General features: G+C 39.5%; 1 protein-coding gene across 3 annotated transcripts in view; it reads left to right on the top strand.

The window, feature by feature from the left end:
• Window positions 1-6,164: 6,164 nt before the first annotated feature.
• Window positions 6,165-22,973, top strand: part of LOC115793792 (protein NLRC3-like) — a 98,221-nt gene continuing 81,412 nt past the window's right edge. Inside the window, exons 1-4 of one of the 3 annotated variants that reach the window (XM_030748902.1) lie at window positions 6,165-6,271; window positions 12,933-13,065; window positions 14,775-14,950; window positions 15,071-16,904. In XM_030748902.1, the coding sequence (XP_030604762.1) occupies window positions 12,944-13,065; window positions 14,775-14,950; window positions 15,071-16,904 (2,132 nt within the window). In that variant the 5' untranslated portion in view covers window positions 6,165-6,271; window positions 12,933-12,943. Of the gene's footprint in view, window positions 6,272-6,798; window positions 6,842-12,932; window positions 13,066-14,774; window positions 14,951-15,070; window positions 16,905-22,973 lie in introns of those variants that run through there. The other 2 variants (XM_030748905.1, XM_030748903.1) reach the window with 2 other exon arrangements.

The following is a 22,973-nucleotide window of genomic DNA, read 5'->3' on the forward strand; positions in this document are numbered from 1 at the left end:
GCTTAACACCATACCTGCCCCCCAAAAGGACAGTGAAAACATGAATAACATTCAGCTGGGAGAAACAGTGTTTAATAGGACAAAAGATGATGACAAACCAGCACTGTCAGCAGAGGATAAAAACTTTATTGACATTATGGAAAAGGAAGTGTATCAAAATGAGAGGAATAGCTGGGTGGCACCTTTGCCATTCCGCTCTCCTAGACCAGAGCTTCCAAGTAACAGAGAGCAAGCGCTCAAACGCCTCCAGTCCCTCAGAAAAACACTGGACAGGAACCCCAGGATGAAAAGACAATACACAGAGTTTATCCAAAACATGCTGGACAATGACCACGCAGAGGTCGCTCCACCTTTGGACTCAGACAAAGAACACTGGTACTTACCATCCTTTGGTGTGTACCACCCACAAAAACCTGACCAACTGAGAGTAGTTTTTGACTCAAGTGCAGAGTTCGAAGGACTGTCCCTTAACAAAGTCTTATTAAGTGGACCCGACCTAAACAACACTTTACTAGGTGTCCTTATGCGTTTTAGAAAAGAGCCTGTAGCATTTTCAGCTGATGTGCAACAAATGTTTTATTGTTTTGAAGTGAGAGAAGATCATAGGGATTATTTGAGATTCCTTTGGTATGAGAATAACGATACTAGCAAAGGCATTTGTGACTACAGAATGAAGGTTCATGTCTTTGGGAACAGTCCGTCCCCAGCTGTGGCTATTTACTGTATGAGGCGTGCTGCAGTCGAGGGAGAAGAAGAGTATGGACATGAGGCAAAGCAATTCATAATGAGACATTTTTATGTTGATGACGGCCTTGCATCCACAGCAACAGGAGAAGAAGCTGTTGAGATACTCACGAATGCACAAAACATGCTGGCTCAGTCAAATTTAAAGCTACACAAAATAGCTTGTAATGACCACAAGGTAGTGGAAGCATTCCCTGCTGTTGAAAGAGCCAAGGATCTAAAAGACCTGGATTTGAAGCTGGACAACATACCCCTGCAAAGGAGCTTGGGGGTGCTGTGGGATCTTAAAAGTGACTGTTTTACTTTTCATGTAACCACTGAGCAAAAGCCATTCACCAGGAGAGGTGTCTTGGCCATCGTTAACAGTTTATATGACCCACTAGGTTTTGTTTCACCCATCACAATGCAGGGAAAAGCTCTTCTTCGTGACCTATCCACAGAGCAGAAGGATTGGGATGAACCACTTCCCGCAGAAAGAGAAGATGGATGGAATAAATGGAGAAATTCACTGAAAGATCTTGAGCAGCTACAAATACCAAGGGCTTACCTACCGTTCTCTCAGGCCGCTGCTGTGAAGAAAGAATTGTGCATATTTTCAGATGCCTCAACCATGGCCATAGGAGCAGTAGCCTATCTAAGAGCTCTAGATAGCAAAGGTCAGTGGCACACGGGGTTCATCATGGGCAAGTCCAAAGTAGCCCCCCAACCAGCTCATACTGTTCCTAGATTGGAGTTATGTGCAGCAGTTTTAGCTGTGGAGATGTACGAACTCATTAAAGATGAGATGGACATTGAAGTAAACACTATCAGATTTTTCACAGATAGCAAAATCGTCCTTGGTTACATACATAACAACACAAAGAGATTCTACACTTACGTGGCTAACCGAGTGATTAGAATCAGGAAGACCACACATCCAACACAGTGGTTTCACATATCCACTAGTGACAATCCGGCAGACATAGCCACTAGACCAATTGCAGCTTCCACATTAGCTTCCACAAACTGGTTTAGTGGTCCTTCTTTTTTGGCACAACATGGCATAGAGCCATCACATTGTGATAGTTTTACTCTCATCAACCCTGACGCAGATGCAGAGATCAGACCTGATGTAAAAACCCTCGTTACCAAAACCTCAGTAGCACAGCTAGAGCCATGTCGTTTTGAAAGATTTTCTCATTGGATGAGATTGTGTTGCACTGTCGCATCACTAAAACGTGTGGCAGCATCATTCAAGAAAACAGACACAGAAAGTAAAGGCTGGATGTGTTTTCGTGATAGTAACACTGCAGAGGAAGTGTCCAAAGCAGCCAAGTTTATCATTCGCGCAGTACAGAGTGAAACATTCAAAGAGGAGTACAGGTGCATGAAAGCAAATCAGCCACTTCCAAAACAAAGTTGTCTCCAAAAGTTGAACCCTGTCATTGATGAAGATGGACTCCTCAGAATAGGAGGACGCTTGGCACCTGCTGACCTAACAAAAGAGGAGAAACACCCACTCATTATTCCAAAGGCTCATCATATAGCTGTCCTTCTTATTAGATACTATCATGAAAAAGTAGCGCATCAAGGGCGCCTCATAACAGAAGGAGCACTCAGAGGAGCTAGCTTTTGGATTATTGGCAGTAAACGGCTCATTTCTTCTGTCATTCACAAATGTATTCTTTGTCGAAAACTCAGAGGACAAATGCAGACTCAAAAGATGGCAGATTTACCCATTGATAGGCTGACACCCATGCCACCATTTACTAGTGTTGGACTGGACGTCTTTGGGCCCTGGACAGTCACCTCCACCTGAGGCATCAATGATTGTCTGGTCCAAAGACCTTCGTGCTTGGGCCATCTCTTTTGTAGCGGTCCCAAATTTCATCTTTCATTTCTCTGGAAAGGCTTTCATTACTGCTTTGGCCATCTAAAGTCAAGCACTATGATTATTCTATACATTTTCATTTTAATTACAAATATTACGAACAAAACAAAAAAAGATCTCAAGTAAATATTGTCTCAATTTGCAGTACTTTTTTTCCGCTTAATTCAACTCATGTGTTACCATACCATTATGACCAGTACCCCACAGCTAGATCTATCACATTGACAGGGATGTGGCTTCACTCCTCCTCTGAGTTTAACACCCACCCAGTCTGTTTTGTTGTGGCATGTCCTCCTCATTTTGAAGTATTCACTGTGACCATAACATTATTTTTTTTATATGATAGTTAATTTACATGCATTTCTAAAATGTAGACAAATCAGATAATGTCACTAAGCCATTACTGTTTAGAACAAGTATGTGCTCCTTGTCTCATTTTACACAAATTAACCATGAATTTGAACATATTCTTAAAGCTGCAGATTTGTATACCTTTAAAAAAAAAAAAAAAAAAAAAAAAAAAATATATATATATATATATATATATATTTATATTTATATATATATATATATATTTTATATATATATATATATATATATATATATATATATATATATATATATATATAAGGTCATCAGTTTCCCACAACTGATGACCATTGCATTTGGTAGTCTTTCATGACCTCCACAGCTCCCTTCCATAAGGAAGTGAAAGCCCTACCAGCTACCAATTCATTATTGATATTCCCAATCAGTGTTCTGAAGTTCTTATTTCTGTTTATTAACCGCAGTCTCCAAAGACACATAACCTATGGGTGCTAGTATTTAAGACACAAATTTTAATGTATTGAGAACTATTAAAAATCATATGAGCATTTCCAGTGACAGTGAAAGCTATGGTGCTGTCACCGTGTCACCTTTTCTATTACATTGCAGATTAAGTGATGTATTGTCAGGGATGTATAGGTAATACAGACTAATTACCGGAATCTTTCAGCTGCATTGTCAGACTCTTTCTTTTCGGCTGAATTTTTTGTTGGATCCACCAAATACAGACAACTGTCTGCTGCATTGATGTACTGTGATAGAACAATTTAGAAAAGCACATAAATTATGCAGGCTGCGACTTTTAAAATGTATTTTTTATTAACAAATGTTTTTTACTAACCAGAAATTTCCAGTGTATGTTTCCGATGTTTACAAACGACACGATCGCTTTGTAGTTGTCAAAGTTTACCTGTTACAAATTTTTTAAAATTTAACAGGCATAAATTTTGAAAATCATTACCATATTTTTGTTTAACTGCACAAACAATGTCAAACCATTAAAAATGACAAAAAGCACCAAATTAGCTCATTTTTAAAATAAAAAAAAATTACCTTTGACAAACTGTGTCTCCGGATCATTTCTCTCTTGCCAAAGAGGATCGCTCCACTTCTGTAGTGGTTCATCACATAAACTGTTTCCCAAATTAAGTTCAAAATTGCCTATATAATACATTACTGTACTTGTGATTTGCAAGCAATTTTCTCGAAAACCGCACAGTTGTTTGAGATGAAAGTCAGTCCATATACAGTGGGGGTCAAGCTGAGCAAAAATCAGGTGAAAGCTCTGCGTCACCTCAAACATTGCTCCTGTAAATACACCTCAAAAATCTCACTTTGAGTAAAACAGTGGAGTATACATGAATTCATTTTTGTATTAAAAGATTGAGATGATAAATAAATTACACCTTTACAAAGCTGAGTATTTAGAGGCTTGACAGTATTTTTTTTATGAAAAATGCATTGCAATGGTGTACATTGAAGGATAACAAGACTTCCGATGTGTTATTTAAGGCGACTGGCAGCCGTACCGTAATATGCGGTATAAATGGGCAACGTAATTCTACGTGCGGCTAGCTTGACTGCGTCTTCGAAAATGAGGGCTCACTTGACCGCAGTAACAGACGACTGTCTCCACCGCATGACCCATGCTAACGCTTAGCTTGGCCGATGCTCTGGCTCGGCTCTACAGCTGCTTTAATGAAAACAACGTTGCCTTGTTTGTTCAGCATTACTTTATTGATTTTATTGCTTTGAAGGTAATCTGGTGCTCCTATAATTACGTGATTCCTCGCCATCAACACCTTCGGAAAAAACAAGGTAACTGATAATGTCGATGTAGCGACTTCAGGCCATAATTTCATGTCATTTACACAAGTGATGGGTGAGGCACTGTTACCTCGCTGCTTTTTAAAACATCCTTATAATGTATCCTCCTCCGATGTGGTACCATTTAGGCTAGGTAAAAGAAACTGCAGTGTCAAAATGTTTAAATGAACGGCAAGTGTGTAAGCCCGCAACCGTGAACAACAGCGCAAATGGAAGTAAACTACCGACTTCTGCTATGAATTATGGGTAATGGCGTGAAGTCAGGAATACTGTGGATATTTCTGACAGTTTATCTTTAAATGTGTCAGGTTAGTACCTGCTGCTCTGTACAATTATATTTTTGCACTTTGGCTTATTATGTCAGCTGTAACACGTTCCATTACATTTTCAGTTTCAAAAATCGATTCAGCAACTCGACACTGATAACAGGGCCTCAGACACAAAGCCCCGCCCCCTTTGGTCCTCTCTGTAAAGGTCATGACCTTTCATTTGAACCGTGCTGTTTGGTTCATCATTTAATAGTTTCTCAGAAATTGTAACCACAGAAAAACTTGTGTTGTGATTTTTCTTGTGATCAAAGTGATTTTCAGGATCAATATTATGTTCAGCGTTGTGCTGTCTGTGCTCAGAGTTCCTCTCCTCATGTGAAGCTTTGGATGCAGTCAGTAACTTTCATCTCAGCATCCTCATGCCCAATCCTTCATTTTACACTCCACAATAATGAAGTTTGGACTTATTAACTATGAGTGAGCCATACATCTGTCATATCACTGCAATCTGTCCAAATCTTACCGTGATGACTTCGGCCTCCTCTGGTGTCCCGTTTCATTGAATCCACACCTCACAGTTACATCGTCCACTGTCAGATATGGCTCCAGTTCATCCACTCGCCTTTCCAACAAACCGATTTTCTTTGTTTTCCAAGACATTTTTCCTTCATTCACACATTTCCTCCTTAAATTGAAGCATTTTAGTGATTTCTTCTGACATGAAGTGGAGTGAACTCTTCATCTCATCCATTTCCTCATCGTTGTTGGCTCGTGTTTCCTTTGGTGGCGTTTTAGACAAACAGATTTACGTGGTAGGAAGTTCCTTCCAGTGTCTCATTTTCAATCTGCCAGTCCGGTACACAGCCAGGCTTTACTTTGCTCATTTTAGTCCTCTCATCATTTCATGACTGAATCTGTGAACACATTTCAACATCAAATGTAATCAGATTACAATCAGACTGTCTGCAGCTGCCTTTAAAAAGTCACTTCAAATCCATTTAGTTCACTTTGAGAGTCTGAGAGTCATTTCATCTTCACTCAGATATTCATATCATCTCCAACATCCAGCTGTGACACACATTTATCCATCAGTGTGACCAATCAGTGATCAGTGTGTTCTGTGTCTAAAGCTTCATAGAGCTGCAGCCCCTCCCCTCTCTGAGCTGATCCAATCAAACTGCAGGACAACAGTTTAAGAGAAATGATGGAAAATGAGAAGCAGCCGTTATAGAAGGTAGGTGACGTCTGCTCCGTGTGTAAATGATCATTTTATAGCTGCTGATGCAGCAGACTGGGCTAGTGTGGAGGAGTGTGTGTGGTGCGTGTGTTATGTTGTGGTGTGGTGTGTGTCTGTCGGGGGGTACAGCAGCACAGAGCTCCTGTCTCTTTAAGAACCACTTCCTGTCATGTCACCTTCTGTAAGGGAGAAACAGACATAAATACATGTATATATACATGTCTATGGGGAGAAAGTGAAAGTACAGTCGTCCCTCGCTGTATCGCTGTTCTCTTATTGCGGCTTCACTGTAAATATATTACTGATTCTGTTTCGTGGAGTTTTCACTATATTGCAGGATTTTCTGGTATGTAGGTATTTCTGTAACACCCCATAACTCTGTTCATCACTCGGACGAAGAGATAAGTTACTCCTCCGCCTTTAGCGGAAATAGAAGTAACGGACGAGGGTGATGCTGCACCACCTTCATCACCATCAATCTGCACAGCTACATAACTCATCATCTTCATCATTCAAGTTGTAGTAAGAGAGTGGGAACGGTTTATAGGAGTGTGGGAGGAAAACCAGGTGAGTGTGAGTCCAACCTTCTTCTTCTTCTACTGTCAGAGTCTCTGAGTAGTGATGGTCTGATGAGGCTCCGTGAACGTGTCGAGTCTTTGCAGCACCAAAGCCTGATCACACAAAGCCCCGTTTAACAGCTCATTTAGGAGTGCTGACATCTAGTGATGTTACCTCTTGTATCTGGGGCTATTATTGTAGCAATACAATAATACAATAATGGCCCCATACTTGTACTAAAGCCCCGAGGCCTGCGCCCATAGACATTTATACGTAAACGCCGCAGTGAGCGGGTCGGCCCGTTGCCGTTCCGCCATATTGGATGCCTTTGAAAGCAGAAGTGAAGGACTGAAGTTCATCAAGCGCCTTTCTACAAACTCCTTTCAGTTAAAGCTTCATTCTCTGATATATTCTGGGAAACTATATATATATATATATATATTTTTTTTTTTTTTTTTTTTTTCTCATCAATCATCAATTTAAGTAGTAATAATAGCAATCTTTGAGACAAGAAAAATAATTTTCTAATCAAAATAATCTTTTATCTTTTATTTTAGCTGTGAAACTATGTACTAAAATTGTAGATCCTTGTTTTATTATAAATAACTAAATTTCATGGTTAAAGGGTAAAATCAGAGCTATTTCAAACTTGCTTTATCAATCAATCAATATTTGTATGGCAACAAATCCCACATAGTATAAATATTAGTATAGTATAAATGGAGCCTCTCAGCTCTTCATTTATCAGCTGCTTCCCTCTGAGATCCTCCAGAAGGACACACACAGGGTCCTCTGCTCTTCTCTCTCTGTCCAGACTCTCCACCCTACCTGTGGCTTCATTGACTCTGACTCTCAGGTCGTCAGGTGATGAAGGCAGAGCATTGGAGGGTCCCAGTAGAAACAAGGATGAAATGTTCTATTCACAGTGCATTACAGGGTTCACTGATAAAAATATCCTGCCCTATCTACATAATAAAATTAAGGCAACTATGTGCATAATTTATTTATGTTGATCAAGCAAGACTGTTATGTGTTTAAAGTACTTACTTATTTCTTTCCATGAAATATAAAATCCAAGTAAAGTGAACTTAATTTTGTCAAGTTGATTAAGCAAAACTAAACTTTGTATAAATCACTCAACTTTTTCAAGGCAGTAAATGAAATTAGCAGGTAAAAGCAACTTCATTTTATTATGTAGATCAAACAAAAAACCTTTGTATAAATTACTTAATTTTATTAAATGTATTTAATGATTTTTCCTAAGTAGATTTAACTTGATTTTTGCATGTAAAGCAAAACTATTTGGTAAATGGACTAGTTCTTATACAGCACATTTCTACTCTGAGCACAACACAACATGTTTACCCATTGATACAAGCACCTCCATGATTAACTAAGCTAAGTGCTTTTATTGTCTAACATTCACACTCCAACGGTTGCATCAGAGAGCAACTTGGGGTTCAGTATCTTGCCCAAGGATACTTTAGCATGAAGCCCGGAATCGAACCGCTGACTTTCTGATCAGTAGATGACCTGCTCTACCTCCTGAGCTACAGCCACCCCATCTACAATTATTTCTGAAAGTGAAATTTATTGAATTTATAACAGATTGAGCACAAATACCGATTCTATTCACTATTTTACTATTCCTGACATGAAATGAGAGTTGTTATTTTAAAGTAGCATTTCATATTGAACATGTATTCATTCTTATCTGAATTGCATGCCTGATAATGGCAAAAACCTCATTAGCAAAGGAGTGATATTAGGGGAAAAAAGCATTTCTCATGTCAGAAATTATCACTTTTTTGTGCCACTTGTTTTATTTTGAATATGCAAATATCATGTGAACAACACACCAAAAAAACAGGAAGCTTGTCTTCCCTAGAAGTGCCAGACCAACTTACAAAGATGATTTAGTATGAAAGCAAAAAGAGGGGTAACAAACAAAAAGAGGAAAAGCTTCCAAGCCATCAGGATCTTTTTTCCGCATCAGACTAAAAACACATGCTACAGCAAATCAAATCAGCACGTATTAAAAAAGATGCTTTTCCCCAAACTTTCTCCTATCAAACGAGAACGAACCATTTGAATCTTCTAGAAACATTTGACAAGTAAAACAGGCAGCAGAGTAAAGAACTGCTGACTGTGTTCAGTTCTGCTCCCTGGCCTCAACATGAGCTCCATGAATCAAACAGCTAGCTCAAGCTATTATACAAAATACAAGCTAAACAAAAGCACTGAGATTAAAGTGGTTTCCACAGGTAGAACAGAGGAAACATAAAATACAACCAATCAGGCTCAAAACAACTGTGAGCAGAAACAAGGTTTGTGGTAGTTTGATGCAAACATTTAATAATTCTGTTAAACACTGTACATGGAGCAATGATGGTTTAAAAAAAAAAAAAGAACAAGTAAATAATAAATATATATATATATATATATATATATATATATATATATATATATATATATATATATATATATATATATATATATTAGGGGTGGGACTCGATTAAAAAAATTAATCGAATTAATTACAAGCTTTGTAATTAATCGAAATTAATCGCATTTTAATCGCATTTCAATATTAGACATGATAAATATTAATTTAAGTTTAGTTGATGAATAAATCAATATACATAAGCTTTAACTTCAAAATTTAGTTTATTTTCCCACCAGTCTACTACGCAGACCAATGAAGGGTGGAAGTGCTCCTGTGATAAGCAAACTCCTGAAATTAAAGTTAAGCATCATAACTGGATAGTTTTATTCAACATTAATGTCTCACTTGTTATAGTTGGAAATTAATCATTAGCTCAGCTGTATTCCTTGATGTTGAAATGTGTTATGCTTGTTTTAACAGCTTATTTTGAATTAAAGACTTAAAATTAAACCACAAAAAGGAGAAAAAGTTCGTTCTCCGTTTAACCAGCTGCTTTACACAGCTGTGCTTCACACTCATGTTGCTAGGCGACATGAGCTACGCAGAGGTGACGGCAGCTGATATGAAGGCTAGCCGCTCACTTCCGGCCTTTGTGGTGTTCGTGGGCTGCGAAAGAAGTGGGCCGGGTCCTTCGCAGGATGCGACCCCTAATTTGGACATTGTGCGTCGATATAATCTGTATGCCTGGAACTCGTGCACTGAGAAACGTTCCACGGTGCAAAGTGCGATTAAAATGCGTTAAAAATTTTAACGCGTTAATTTCCCAGTAATTAATTAATCGAAATTAACGCGTTAAAGTCCCAGCCATAATATATATATATATATATATATATATATATATATATATATATATATATATATATATATATATATATATATATATATTTGTTTTTTGAGAATATTTATTTATTTATTTATTGTTAATCTATTAGCATAACTTGTTCTTCTGGCTGGGGGATGAATGAATGTGACTGCTGCCTGGGTCTTCTAGGTTCTTGTTGTCTGCAGTGTTTATCTCCTGACATCAGAGGCTCACCGTGCACCTTTCATCCTCGCTGAAGCTGTTCAGCCTGGGATGAGCGTCTTCCTACTCACGTCTGTATCTTTGCAAGAGTTTAACATCTTAGGACGTGGTGCAGTAGCAGGTGGACATTAAAAAAAGGCGCAGGTGTGTGGTGTCTGTCTGTAGGCAACCGAAACTGCAGGACACTCAGGCAGCACCGGGAAACCACATTTAACTTCCAAATACCAAACGATTGCGTATTTTTCGTGACGGGTGGCAACCCTGGTCTGTACTATAAGGACCTAATCAAGATTAGCGCATAAAGACGTTCTATTTGCAAAACAGAAAGGTCACGTAATGTTACCTAGCTAACAAACTGGCTAATGCTATCCTAGTATATTAATTAACAGCTAGAAAAGACAAAAACACGTACCTCCATAATGTTCAATGAACAATTTGCAGCCTTTGTCCAGTTTTGAATGTGTTGTCAGTGAAAACTTGTCTAACTCATAGTATATCCTGAAATCGTATTTGTAGCAAATGTATTAGACTGTGTAAACTCCATCACCGGAAGTAAAGATCCCCAGCAAACGGAAGTTGTGTGATGTCATGTGAAAAGGGTCTATACCAAATGAACAACACAGATAAAATGCAGTAAAGATAACAAGATTATTTTTTGTTGTGTGGATGAACTTAAAAAGACTGGTTCTTAGTACTTATACAATTTATTTTCTGAAAAAAATGACAATGTCTTGTATCTTGAACAAATGTTTTTGACCTCAATACTATGTATATTTGTGTAAAGATACGAACTTGATTTTTTATTGTTGATTTCACAGATTCAGTTATGTTAGATTTACTTCACCACAGAATCATTTTTATCAGGGTTGTGCATGTGTGTACATATGCATGGATGAAAGAGTGGGAGATGGTGGAAGCGGGTAGGGGTGACACGAGGTTTGAATATAATAGGGGCATGATGCCCACAGCTGTTTAAGCATAGCTAGCACTTAGTAATCACAACACTGAGGGCAAAGGCAGGGGTTTGGTTAGCTGGCTGAGCTGAGAACAGTCCACTAAGACCTTCTTTGAGGTCTGAGATATCCGGGTGGCCACAGCCTAAATTTATGGGTAACATTTTAATGTTATCTGACAATGTAATACAAAATTCACCACTGATTCCTTCACATTCAGAAAGTAAATAATATTTTCAGCAGAGTGTAATACTGACTTGTTTGCAGCCTGGTGATAAACATGCCGTTTGAATCTGAGCTGGGAAACAAGTGAGTGAAGAGCTCCATCTCTGACCCTCACTGACCTGCTCTGTTAAAGTCCTCAGGTCTGAAACGCTCACTGCAGAGCAGGGATGATGGAGAACCTTCTGAGAGCTGCTTTCACAGCCCTTTATCTTTGGGAAACCTACATTTGTCATTGTTTGGAGGCTGGTCTCACCATGGCATTCATAGTACTATACGTAGTATTAACATAGTATTAATGTCAGCAAATTCTGTTTTCACAATGCTAGAATGGTCAAATTAATTATTCAGTCTTACCTGTGAAAGGTAACCCCATGTGATCCGGTTTCAACTGTAAAATGGTTCCAACAACTCCAGGCAGCACAAAAGTGAGTCCTCCCTATCATGTTACATTGGCTGTAGTGAAGAGTTTCAAACTGAAGCTTCGAACCCTGGGCTTAAAACTCCATAGAACCACTGCTTCAAAGCTTCAGGGCGAAATAAATCACATGACGTCTGAAGTGTAAATGCTTGTCATGGTCCTGGGCTGTTCCCAGTGTTTTGTGTTGTTTTAATGTACTCTGTCTTTTGTTATTCTCCTGACTCATGTTTGGTGATGCTGGTATTTTGTCTCTGTGCTTTATGTTACCTTCTGTCCTCGTGTCAAGTTCTTGTATCTTAGTCATGGTCCGTGTTCCACTTCCTGTTTTATTTTGGTAGTGTCTTGTTTCTTGTCCATTGTTTTTATTTTTCCTTCATATGTCTTCCTCTCTGGTGTTCCTCATCACCTCATTACCTAGTGTGTATTTATTGTCTGTATTTTAGTCAGTTCATTGTCAGGTCGTTGTTTCCGTCATGGTGGAGTGTTTGTGTGTTCCTGTTTCCAGGTCTCATCTTGTTTTTGGATTATGCTCTTGGCCTCGCTTTCAAGTGAATTTTGGTTTGCTTGTTTTGGAACTCAATAAATACCCTTCAAAGTTTTCATCTGCCTGCAGCGTCCTGCATTTTGGGTCCAACTCTGCCTGAAACACCACCCATTATGACAAATGCTTCTTTCCCAAAATGAATCACCTGACTGGATCAGGTGATTCACTGACATGACCTCACCTGGTTACAAGCAAAAATGATATTCAATCTAAAAACTACAGAGACCCACAAAGCTGTCCTGAGATCACACACACACACACACACACACACACACACACACGTAACTGTCCCTTTGCCCTTCTCCTCACAGCACAACCATGGTGATGGAGGACAGTCACCCAATGATTTTTATTTTGAGATTGGTTTAAACTATAAAATCAATTTAAAAGCTCACACTTTGTGTGTGTGTGTGTGTGTGTGTGTCTTGTACAGACCTCTTTGTCTGGTTGTTGCTCTGCTCTAAGTCGGTGTTGCTGGTTTCTCTCTCAGACTGTCTAAAGATGAGTGGTTTGGAGGAAGAGGAGGGCAGGGCAGAGTCTCCAGGATCCAGCTGTCTGTCTATGAAGAGTGATTGGTCCAAAGATCGTCCTCCAGACTTCAGTAATGAAGCGTCAGACACAAAGTAAGAGCCTGTTTGTGCTGTAAATGTGAAGATGATTCATTGAGCAGGAATCAAAATGCTGCTGTCTGTTAGATCAGCTTCACTGAACTGTTGCATTCCCACTAACACAGCAAAGCTTCAGTGAGGATCAACATCAGGTTATTTTCCCACAGAGAAACTAGTTTGGACTGAAAACATCATCAAAGTCACTGAGAAACACATGAAGGAGTTCTTCTACCTGTATGTATCTGTACACATGTGCAGCTCAGTCTCTGTGAGGAGTCATATATGAGCCACATATTAGATCCATCAAATCCCACATTAGAATACCTGAGGAATACAGTTATTACAGAGCACTGAGTCACAATGTTGGGGTCAAAGGTCACATCTTCAGCTTGATTCTTGGTGTTTATGAAACAAACTGATGATAATAAAAACAAAAAGCTGGATGTAGAAATGATGTGTGACAAAAAGCATGTGTGTGACTTTTCCCGTGCACAAACTGTTGTTCATGAAGGAGGAATGAGCAGTGAGAATGTGCAGACCTCATTCACACTTTAACCTCCTGAGACCTGAGCTCCTGTTTCTGAGGCATTTTTCATTTCTCCTACATATTTGTGATCACATGGACCTGATATGCAGATAAACTCAACTTCCTCTTTGAACAGGAAGTTGGATTTTGTTCCATGGTTGTTACAAACTTTTGTAAAAATGTCCTCAGATGGGACGATGGATTTATTTGATAGCATAACACAACAAAGTCAACATGGATGAACAAAGTCTAAAACACTATTGAGCAGAATGAAGTATGAGGTGCAGCAGAGCCTAAATGTAACGTCTCCATATGGACGCAGGGTCTGAGGAGGTTAAAGCAGGGCTGTCACATTCAGGGTCACTCAGGACCACTTTGGGAAATGAGAATCACATTCAGGGACACACACACACACTTTGACTGGACACACAGTGGAAGTGTCATAGATCCACATACAGTCTGGTCCACAGAAAGCCCTCAGCCAGTCCATCAGAAAGTTTATGAGCCTTTATAAGATTTGATAAAGAAAAATGTTTGCCATGTAGTGCAGCTGTACCATACAGCCTTCTGCCCAAAGCTGGCTTCATAGAAAGCTAAAGCTCACATTTACAGCTCCATCAGTTTGAAATCAGACTGAGGAAACTTGAGCTTCTTCACTGATGTTTCTGCTGTCAAACAACTTGAGGCTGGAAACAGAGACTGAATGTGCAGATCCTGAAATGAGGAACGTCTCCCAGCTGATGAGGTCAATTATTAACATGGTTTGGTCTAAAAAGAGCGTCCCAGAGAGGCTGTGGGCAGGAGGGGTGCTGAGGCTGCTGCAGCAGATAACAATCAATTCAGTCTGAATTCAAAACATTACCAACATGAACATATGAATAACGTGAGAAACAAACACAGTTGATGGCAAACAGAAGAACTGTGTAACTGAATCTATTCAAACTATTGTGAATGAGAGATTTGCTCACAGGGCAGGGAGGGGCTGTGTCATCTGTTCTCTCAGTGCTTCACTCCAACATTTCCACTTCAAACACATCAGTTCTTTCACAGCTACCATCAGGATTTGGGAGAAAAACACCAGCTGTTAGAAGCAGGAAAAGATTCACAGCCTTTTTCCTGCCAGGAAAGCAGCTCAGTGCCCAACAACATGAACATGTAAAAGAGCAGCTATGATTTTATTCTGTGTTTGTGTTTCCAGAGGTCAGCAGCACAGACACACAGCAGAGTCTTCAGTATCCAGCTGTCTGTCTATGAAGAGTGACCGGTCCAAAGGTCATCCTCCAGACTTCAGTAATGAACCTGGACCCCAGTGTGGAGAAAGATCCAGAACCAGAGCTGGACTGCAGACAGCCAGTCAGAGCAGCTGTGTACAAAGTAAGACTGAACATCTGTCTGCTGATGGACTCATTTCTGAAAACTGGACTTCTTGTTGTGATGTTCAGATATTAAAGAGTTTTCTTTCTCTTTGCTTTCATTGTTTTTCTTGTTGTTTAGCAGATCCTGGTCTGCAGGAGGTTTTAGAGGAACATAAGATCAGTCTGAGGAGGAGATGTGAACGTGTGACTGAAGGAAGTGATGAAACAGGAAGTAGAACCCTCCTGAACAGGATCTACACTGAGCTCTACATCACAGAGGGACAGAGTGAAGAGGTTCATACCCAACATGAGGTGAGGCAGCTGGAGACAGCTTCCAAGAAGAAGACCCTCTATGACACTCCAATCAGGTGCCACGACATCTTTAAAGCCTTCCCTGACCAACAGAGACCCATCAGAGTGGTTCTGACCAACGGCGTCGCTGGTGTTGGAAAAACCTTCACAGTGCAGAAGTTCACTCTGGACTGGGCAGAGGGCTTGGAGAACCAACATGTCAGTGTGGTGATTCTGCTTTCATTCAGGGAGCTGAACTTGATCCCAGATCAGCAGTACAGTCTTCTGGAGCTGCTCCATGTTTTCCATCCAACATTACAGAAGGTCCCAGCAGAGAAGCTCGCTGTCTGTAAACTTCTGTTCATCTTTGACGGCCTGGATGAAAGCAGACTTTCACTGGATTTCACCAACAGGAAGCTCGTGTCTGATGTCACACAGAAGTCATCAGTCAATGTGCTGCTGACAAACCTCATCAAGGGGAATCTGCTTCCCTCGGCTCTCATCTGGATAACTTCCCGACCTGCAGCAGCCAATCAGATCCCTCCTAATCATGTCCACAGGTTCACAGAAGTACAAGGCTTCACTGATGCTCAGAAGGAGGAGTACTTCAGGAGGAGGTTCAGTGATGAAGAGCTGTCCAGCAGAATCATCTCCCACATGAAGACATCCAGGAGCCTCCACATCATGTGCAGAATCCCAGTCTTCTGCTGGATCACTGCTACAGTTCTGGAGCACATGTTGACTACAGAGCAGAGAGGAGAGCTGCCCAAGACCCTGACTGACATGTACTCACACTTCCTGCTGGTTCAGACAAAGAGGAAGAAGAACAAGTACCATGAGGGACATGAGACGAGTCCACAGGAGGTGATGGAGGCTGACAGGGAAGTTCTTCTGAAGCTGGGGAGGCTGGCGTTTGAACATCTGGAGAAAGGAAACATCCTTTTTTATCAAAAAGACCTGAAGAAGTGTGGTCTGGATGTGACAGAGGCCTCGGTGTACTCAGGAGTTTGTACAGAGATCTTCAAAAGAGAGTGTGTGATCTTCCAGAAACCAGTCTACTGCTTTGTTCATCTGAGCATTCAGGAGTTTCTGGCTGCAGTCTACATGTTCCACTGTTACACCAACAGCAAGACAAAGGTGGTAAAGGACTTTCTAAAATCAAAGTCTTTGACTGAGAAGATATCTTTTTTTTTTGGAAACATTGATCAGAGAGTTGTCCACTCTCTGGACGTCTTTCTGAGCAGAGTCATGGAGAAATCCTTGACGAGTAAAAACGGCCACCTGGACCTGTTTGTTCGCTTCCTTCATGGCCTCTCTCTGGAGTCCAACCAGAGACTCTTAGGAGGTCTGCTGGGTCAGACAGAGAACAGCCCAGAAATCATCCAGAGAGCCATCAACAACCTGAAGAAGATGAACAGTGATCAAATCTCTCCTGACAGAAGCATCAACATCTTCCACTGTCTGATGGAGATGAAGGACCTCTCAGTACATCAGGAGATCCAAGAGTTTCTGAAGTCAGAGAACAGATCAGAGATACTCTCTGAGATCCAGTGCTCAGCTCTGGCCTACATGCTGCAGATGTCAGAGGAGGTTCTGGATGAGTTTGACCTGCAGAATTACAACACATCAGAGGAGGGACGACGGAGACTGATCCCAGCTTTGAGGAACTTCAGAAAGGCTCAGTGAGTCCAGATGTGATTAACATTATCAGTTAGTGCAGATTAGTAGCTCTTTAAATATTCACACTGTGATATTCTCATCATTCTTAAACAGTGTTCCAGGTGTTTGTTGTAAAAATAGCTTCATACTTGTATTATATCTCTATGTTTCTTCTTTGGTTTTCCTTCTCACTGCAGCATCGTATCACTTCCTGTTCCTGTCACAGTGTGGTGCTCTTGTGTAGCTGATTATTTCACAGTGTAATATTCACGTGCTTTATCCAAAGCACACTTTCTGCTGAGGCACCTGTAAATTACATTCATAGTATTCGCTTGGTGTGTTTTGATGGATTTGCTATCTTAGCGTACATATCAACTTAGCTCTCTGCTGACTCTTTTTTTTTAATGCTTTACTTTAACTGTACTTTTAAATTGCTTAACTTTTAACAACAAGGCATTTGAAATAACTTCAACATGTAAACATGATGGCACAGAAGCAGTAAGGGCAAATTAAATTACAACCAAAAAAAATAAATATAACAGTAAAATAAAATAGGTTAATGTAAAATGTCAGGGCTTCTCTTGTAAATTATATTCTTGTACAACATTAAGAAGTTTATTTGCATTCACATTTTCTATTATTTTAAGGACTTTTATACGTGATAGTATCTCAATGAAGAATACACAGAACTGGGGGGTCACTTTTATAATTTTGGATTTGTGTATATACGTTTTCCCTAGAATCAGAATAACAATCACCAAAATGTCATCTTTTTTAAATTTTTCATAAAAATCTCAAATAATTTTGTTTTGAAAGGATTTTTCTATATGAAACACTTTTGGGTACAACCAATCATAAACACAAGCCAAAAAACTTCAGAATTTGGTTGAGATGAGATTTATCATAGAAGGAGAAATTAACCTGATTTGGTTGCATTATTGGGTTTGAACCAGGGTTATTATAGTTAACGAAAACGAACGAAATTGAAATTGAAAAAACATTGTCGTTAACTGAAATAAATAAAAACTATAATTAAAAGGAAAAAACAATAACTAACTAAAACTGTATTGTGACTACACAACTATTCATCCCACAACGTTGTGATTAACCTGTTCAGTCCTTGTGCTACTTTTCGCCGGCTGCTTTATCAGTGAGAAAATAACAATCAGGAATAATAATCAAAGCATCAATTTAAGGACTCACAAATGTCAGCAAATTCCTGGAGGGAGACGCTGAAACTATCGGAATGGACGTGAGGGAATGAAGAAAGTGAAAAAACAGGGACAAATATGTTTGCAGCCAAAAGTGCAAAGAGCGAGGACCAAAAAAAAAAAAAAAAAGAGTCCCAGCTCTGCATATACTGTACAGGAAAACACCAGCAAGCGACCACAAGGTAATTAACACACATAATCCAGCTACACAAGCATAAATGCGGACATGAGGTGGGCCCCTCCGTAGGTTATGTACAGAGGCCATAAAGACCCTGCGAGTCTAATTAGGAGCATCTAACCAAGCTAGCTCCAAAACAGCAGCAGCTTCAACATAAGGATGCAACTGGATTTGACCTTTGACTCATTCGAAGAGTTTGTTTTTGTCAAACACCAGGTGTTGGTGTTGTTGATCTACTGTATTGATGCTGAAGTTTATTGTGGAGTTTATTGTAGAATTTATCGAGTTTTGAAGTTCATATTTTTCTTTGTTTCTCCCTGTTGATGTTCATGTGTGTCCTTAATATTACACACATTTAGCACGTAGTTCTGCTGTCTGTGAACAGTTGGTTGTTGAATATATTTCTTTAAAGGGTTTCTTTGTCAAGTTTTTATTACACAATAGTCACTTGTACGCCTTGAATCTTGCACCTGATTAAGTATGAAAATATTAAAACTAGTACTGAAACTAATTAAAACTAACTAAAACTAAGCATTAAACCTAAAAACTAATAAAAACAATCAAAACCACTCTGAAAACTAATTAAAACTAACTGAATTAGAGAACAAAAAGTAAAAACTAACTAAATGATAATGTAAAATCCAAAACTATTATAACCCTGGTTTGAACCAAGAATATTGTTTGGTTTTAGGATAATTGAGGCTCCTGGGGTCCAGAAGATTAGGAGATGCACAGAAGACAGAACTGTTAGAGCTGTGCTGACACCTGGGAGGGTGTCTATCAAGGCCTTCATCATAAACCATATCGTAATCTCCTTCCATAATAATATATGCAGATGGACAGGAAAGTTTGAGGCTTTCAGTGTTGTCAGATATTTCTGACATTAATGTTTGTTTTGACCTGGGGTATTAAATCCATAGATGTTTACTAAAATACAGTATTGCTCATCAAGGTTTAGGGCACAGATTAACCAGTGACCAATCATGCTGGATTTAGAAGTCACAACTTTACCAGATGAGTTACAGAAAAGAATAGCTAAGCCTGCTGATTTTGCAGAATCGTGATCAAAGATAATTTTATTCCCCCATTGATTTATCCAGAATTTTTCATCTTCTGGTTTGGAATGAGTTTTTGTAGAAGAATAAAATTGGCTTTCTCACCCTTACAAAACAAAAATATAGATTTTCTTTTGGTGATGTCTCTTAAGCCCCTGACATTGAGTGAAATACAAGAAAAACTACTGATGAATATCAAAATTATCAACCAACAACAGCTCTAGAACAGTGAAAAGGAGCCTTCCAAAAAAAGGGGGTCATGTTCTGTTAATATCAAAATTAGAAACTTCCAACTATCCAACCTGTTTGAAAAAGTCAAAGATTTTTAGTGCTTATTTGAGTTCACCATTGGAAATAAGTCTCTTCTGTGTCTGATCAAGGTGATTATTTGTCCGCTGATCCATCCTCACCTCTATAGAAAGCCTGTTTGCCCTCCACTCTTGCTTGCTGTATCTTTGACCATAACCTTGCTCATACCTTCCTGTCAGCGTTGCAGAGATCCTCCATGAAGGCGATGCTCAGATCCCTGCAGACTGCTGAATCCTTTGTCATCTTCCACAGTGCATCTCAATGCAGTCTTTGGGTGAACTGGATGATGACATGTCTGTTTTTGGTTCCCACCTGTCTGCCTGAATCCATGTGATTGATGCTTGTAGCCCATGCTGGAGAAATCTTCACCAGCAGGTAGTAGTTATAGTTAGGCGGCTTTCACACCTAGGTGTGAAAAAAGCCTTGCGCGTGCGTGTGTCCGTGCGTGTTTGCGCTGACGTGTGATAATGACGTATACGTGTCCGATCAAAACAATGGAGCTCATTGTCTCTTCCTTACAAGGGTGTTTTCCCAGACGGACATCAAAGAGGTTCAATCTCACAAGACAGTAGTTAATTAAAAATACAAAGGTAAATAATCTAATATCCGAGCTCACCTGTGGTGCATGATACAGACAAGACAGTGGTTAATTAAAATACTATGGCGAAATAAAATGGCAATGGTCGCGTTCAACAGTGGGGCTGTTCATTTACATACAAGAAAGCCAGCTGTCCCAGTCCTGACTACACATTAATCAGATTAGTAGATTCATCCATGAAACCCAAGGCATTTATTTAGACACAGACACAAATAATTACACAATCGGCCTTACTAAAAGTCTATGTGATGATAAATTAAATAAATAAATAAATAAAATAAATAATATACAGGCATCCACTACATTTCCCATTAATCAACTCAGCAACATGTCACATTTACAACGCCACGATCCGGCGACAACAGCTGATTGTAGTGTTTAGCGTATTTTTTTACACATTTCAACGTTAGTTTCTTAATTTGGTTTGTAGTTATTTTGTTTGTAGTTCTGATTTTCCCATCGGAGACTTTTTTTTTTTCCTCAGGAAATAACTCACATGTTAGGGGGATCCGTAGACAGTCCGAAAATCGCGGAGCTTTCTCTCTCTTTTACCATACAGTCCCACAGGTTTGTGTGATCTCCTTTAGTGAGACGCGTAATCAAAGAAATACCTATCGTATTGAAAAATGTCAGACTACGATCAAAACAATCAAGTTCATTGACTCTTTCTCCTGCCTATCCTCACAAGTGTTTTTAACCTCTCAGACGGACATCAAAGAGGTTCAAACTCACAAGACAGTAGTTAATTAAAATACGGTTGTGAAATAATAGCCCTATAACCGACCTCACCACTGGGTGTGATACGTGACATCATTTACATGCGGAAAGTCTGGATGGCCCTGTGTGATCTCGAGTGAGATGCGTAATCAAAGAAATCCCGATCGTGTTGAAAAAATGTCAGACTATGATCAAACTAGGTGGGCCTCGTGAACAGTCCTATATGAACATTCTTCCCACACGGTTAAGACAGAAAACAGAATTTCATGCTCATCATAAGCTTTGTGCGATGAGAAAGCCTTTTTTTTTTCCATGTTAAAGCGTAGAGTGTCAGCAGGGCGATCAGCTGACATGATGTTTTTGTTTGTTTGGAGTCATTGTTACAAGCTACATATATGTAGCTTATACGTATCAGTTTTCGAGGTGGACAGCTGAATGTATCCTGACAGTATCTATTAAGCGTAATTTAATAAAATATCTATTACTAACGTGTTTGTTAATTAAAGTATGTTTTGTATCTAGGAATTTCCCCCATGTTGTCGAGAAAGCAGGGCTTACGGTTGTTTTTTTTCTCTCTATGTGGGATTTTTTTCCACGGTTTGTGTAAGCTTTTGTGTGATGAGTAGCACAGCATCTTGTATGTTTCTTAGTTGCGACCATTATTTTTCAAGCTTGGCGCGATGTGCGTGCGATCAGCTGACACAGTGATTTTTGTGGTTGTTCAGATGAAGGCGCAAAGGATCATGGGAGTTCTCATTTCGGGGATTATGTGCAGATGAATAGGTGGGTAATTATCTTTAAGAATAATGTTGATAACAGCTGTGCTGAAGTACAAAGATGCTTTAACACCTTTAGGGTTTATGAGCAGAGTTGCGTGAACTTTTCTTTTTTTTTTTCCTTTTAACCTCAATGACCCATCTGTAACACACTCTTTTAAACACAAAAATATATAAATATGTTTTGGTCTTTGTAGCATGGATCATGACTATACGATTCATCGAGTGTCTGATCAATACTTAGACAGGAGACAGTGTGCAGATTTGTGTATAAAAACGCTGCTGTGTCTCACCAGTACTGCACTACAAACTTTTATTTTAAAAAACATCTTGTTGCAGACTTTTGCGCATCAACAAACATTGATATGATACTATGAAAAAATTACTTAAGTCCACTATAGTGATATCAAACTAAGGTGATATTTTAGCAAGGATAGGATCCCTTGAGATTAAAAATCTCTTATTTTTTCATGAATGATCAGACTAAGATAATCAGCAGCAGAATATAATCATGTAAAACAGAGATACAAACGTCACATAGTTACATGTTCATAGACATAAAATAATTAAAATTTTATGACATAAATTAAGTACAAAACGATGGAATCAGAAAGTATGCGGTTGCGATTTAAATGCACACAATGAAGTTAAATCCACAGATGATACTTCTGGTTTATCACATGGTCAACAGATGAACGTTTGACACAGATAACACTGTCCTCCATTTCAAAAAGCACACGCTCAATATCTTTGACCTCTCTTAACTCGTGAAGATAAGCCTCCGTTGCGCCCATAAGCCTGTGTGTGTCCGGGGTGAAGCCTTCCAAACGGAGAATTTGCATTAATATAGGTATAAAATGCCCATTCCAAAATCTTTTCGATAGGTGCTCATAATACTTGAAAAAGTAGTGTCTCTCTAAAGGAGCCCCACAGGTGTGTCTTCTTTGTGAGGGGTGTGAGGCTTCACATCCTGCGCAAATCTCTCTTTTGTGTTTTTGAATAATCATGTTTAGAACGGACTTGACGGTAAGTTTCACAAAGTCCAGCACGACTGCGTGTAGCTGACACGTCTCCACAGGGAAGTTACGCACCTCCATCAGATCGCAGACCTGTGACATGGCGAAATCCTCACACTGCAAATGCTGCAGAGACAAGATTATAACCGCCTTTGGCTCTCGTGACCTCACCCTACTGGGCATATGTAGGTACTGCAGTCCAGGCGTGTTCTGAACCAGTCACAGTGACCAT

The sequence above is a fragment of the Archocentrus centrarchus genome, chromosome 16 (assembly GCF_007364275.1).
Source record: "Archocentrus centrarchus isolate MPI-CPG fArcCen1 chromosome 16, fArcCen1, whole genome shotgun sequence".
NCBI lineage: Eukaryota > Metazoa > Chordata > Actinopteri > Cichliformes > Cichlidae > Archocentrus > Archocentrus centrarchus.